The sequence below is a fragment of the Anarrhichthys ocellatus genome, unplaced genomic scaffold, assembly GCF_004355925.1.
Source record: "Anarrhichthys ocellatus isolate YVR2014 unplaced genomic scaffold, GSC_Weel_1.0 scaffold329, whole genome shotgun sequence".
Classification (NCBI taxonomy): Eukaryota; Metazoa; Chordata; class Actinopteri; order Perciformes; family Anarhichadidae; genus Anarrhichthys; species Anarrhichthys ocellatus.
In genome coordinates, this window is record NW_022280330.1 from 25,692 (window position 1) to 28,243 (window position 2,552).

At 48.0% G+C, this 2,552-nt stretch overlaps 1 protein-coding gene across 1 annotated transcript in view; it reads left to right on the top strand.

Moving 5' to 3' along the window:
- The window catches only part of dnah5l (dynein, axonemal, heavy chain 5 like), a gene marked incomplete at its 5' end in the record, with an annotated part of 46,678 nt that overhangs the window by 25,257 nt on the left and 18,869 nt on the right, over positions 1-2,552 (top strand). The window contains 6 exons of the mRNA XM_031879638.1: positions 70-210; positions 839-970; positions 1,051-1,161; positions 1,346-1,500; positions 2,027-2,148; positions 2,243-2,476. Of these exons, the coding sequence (XP_031735498.1) occupies positions 70-210; positions 839-970; positions 1,051-1,161; positions 1,346-1,500; positions 2,027-2,148; positions 2,243-2,476 (895 nt within the window). The remainder of the gene's footprint in view (positions 1-69; positions 211-838; positions 971-1,050; positions 1,162-1,345; positions 1,501-2,026; positions 2,149-2,242; positions 2,477-2,552) is intronic.

Here is a 2,552-nt window from a genome sequence, read left to right on the forward strand (position 1 = left end):
ACGAGTCATGGTTGGTGTTATTGACGAGTCATGGATGGTGTTATTGATGAGTCATCGATGGTGTTTCAGGGGATCCTGGCGGTGAGGTCTGAGGTGTGTCTCGGCTCTGAGCTCCTCTCTTCTCTCTTCCATCATGAATGTTGTCGAGTGATCGCCGACCGGTTCGTGGACGACGGCGATAGACGAACCTTCAACGTCCTGATGGAGACGGTGAGTTTGGTTCATGTTGTTTTATTGATTTAACAATGTAACTCGGAGACATCACCATCAAACTTCACCAGTTCATTACTCACATTAAGATGATTATTTATTGTATTACAAACTTTCTGAAATGTTATGTGTAAATATGCAAATGAGGCATTATCTAATGGTAACCTTTGGTGAATTTAGGAGAAATCTACAGAAAAAAATAGACAAAGTAATAAAAATAGACAAAAATCGTAAAAAACACGTTTTTGCCGAAAGTGTCTCATATTCTTCTGCAACAGAATTATTATTATAATAATATAGAACTTAATTCATTTTAATGTCAAAGACGCTCGATCGTGAAGTAAATACATAGTGGATAGTATAAATATACTATATATCCATCTCTAGCATAATGAAATACACACATATACTAAAATATACCAGAATATGAAATAGAAATATATATGAAAGCAATCATTAAACTTCACAATAAAACAATAAAAAGTATAATAACAAGAAGGTGTATTAGGGCCATTAAAGGTAAAACATTAACAGTTAGATATTATATAACGGAGGAGCCGGCGGAGCTCAGAAAAACTCTTTTACCTTCTACGGCGTTGACAGGAGTGAGTTTCTCCTCTCTGCTCAGATCACAGTGGAGGATCATGGGAGATCTCTGACTGAGCATGCTCAGTGGAACAGCTTCTTCGTGGACTTCCTGCGAGACGCTCCGGAGGCGACGGGAGACGAAGCCGACGACGGCGATCCGGAGGCTCCGAAGGTCCTGAGCTACATTTAATCACGTGTCTTCGTTCTAATGCATTTGTTAGCACAGCACAGTGACGTTGACATGATTGACAGGTGTACGAGTCAATCCCGTCGCTGGACGCCCTGGCGGAGCGGCTGTCCGTATTCCAGCTGCAGTACAACGAGGCGGCGAGGGGCGGAGCCATGGACCTGGTCTTCTTCAAGGTGTTCAGTGCTTTTATCCAGAAGGGGTTAGCAGTCGGTCGCTAATGTAAACGTAGCATTTTGAAGCCCTGTGATTGGCTCATTTCTGGCTCGCTCTCCCACCTGATAAACAGCCAAACACGACCTGTCGGCCCTCTCTGTGCTAATATTGGTTAACGGCCCTCTGTCTCTGGTCCAATGGCAGGACGCCATGATCCACCTGATGCGGATCTCGCGGATCCTGCGGACGCCTCAGGGGAACGCCCTGCTGGTTGGTGTGGGGGGGTCAGGGAAGCAGAGTCTGACGAGGCTAGCGTCATTTATATCAGGGTACCAGACCTTCAGGATCACACTGAGCAGGTCTGACACACACACACACACACACACACACACACACACAGAGACACAGACACACGCACACACACGCACACAGAGACACAGACACACACACGCACACACACACACACAGACACACAGACACAAACACACACACACACACATAGACATACACTCACACACACACAGACACACAGACACAAACACACACACACATAGACATACACTCACACACACAGACACACAGACACAAACACACACACATAGATATACACTCACACACACACATAGATATACACTCACACACACACACGCAGACACACAGACACACAGACACAAACACACACACACATAGACATACACTCACACACACACAGACACAAACACACACACACACATAGACATGTCGTGTGCGTGTGTGTGTGTCTCTGTGTGTGTCGTGTGTGTGTGTGTGTGTGTCGTCTGTGTGTGTGTGTGTGTGTGTCGTGTCTCTCTGTGTGTGTGTGTGTGTGTGTGTGTGTGTGTGTGTGTGTGTGTGTGTGTGCTGCAGGTCGTACAGCAGCAGTAACCTGCTGGAGGACCTGAAGACTCTGTATCGGATTGCGGGTCAGCAGGGAAGAGGAGTCACCTTCATCTTCACTGACAACGACATCAAAGACGAGTCCTTCCTGGGTACCTGAGTCCTCTAACCCTGAGGGGGTGGGTGGGTGGGGGGGGTGGACCGCGTGGTTGCAGCCATGACAGTGACGTGTCTCGTCCTCTCCAGAATACATGAACAACGTCCTGGCGTGCGGTGAAGTCTCCAACCTGTTTACCCGCGACGAGCTGGACGACATGGCTCAGGATCTGATCCCCATCATGAAGCGTCACCATCCACGCCGACCTCCGACCTTGGAGAACCTCTACGACTTCTTCCTGTCCAGAGTGCGGCGCAACCTGCACGTCGTCCTCTGCTTCTCGCCCGTCGGGGGAAAGTTCCGGACTCGAGCTCTGAAGGTGAGTCGGAGGCCATGAGTTTGTATAGAAGTCTGAGAAAATGACTCTACTTCTCTCTAGTGTCCACCAGGGGGCGACTC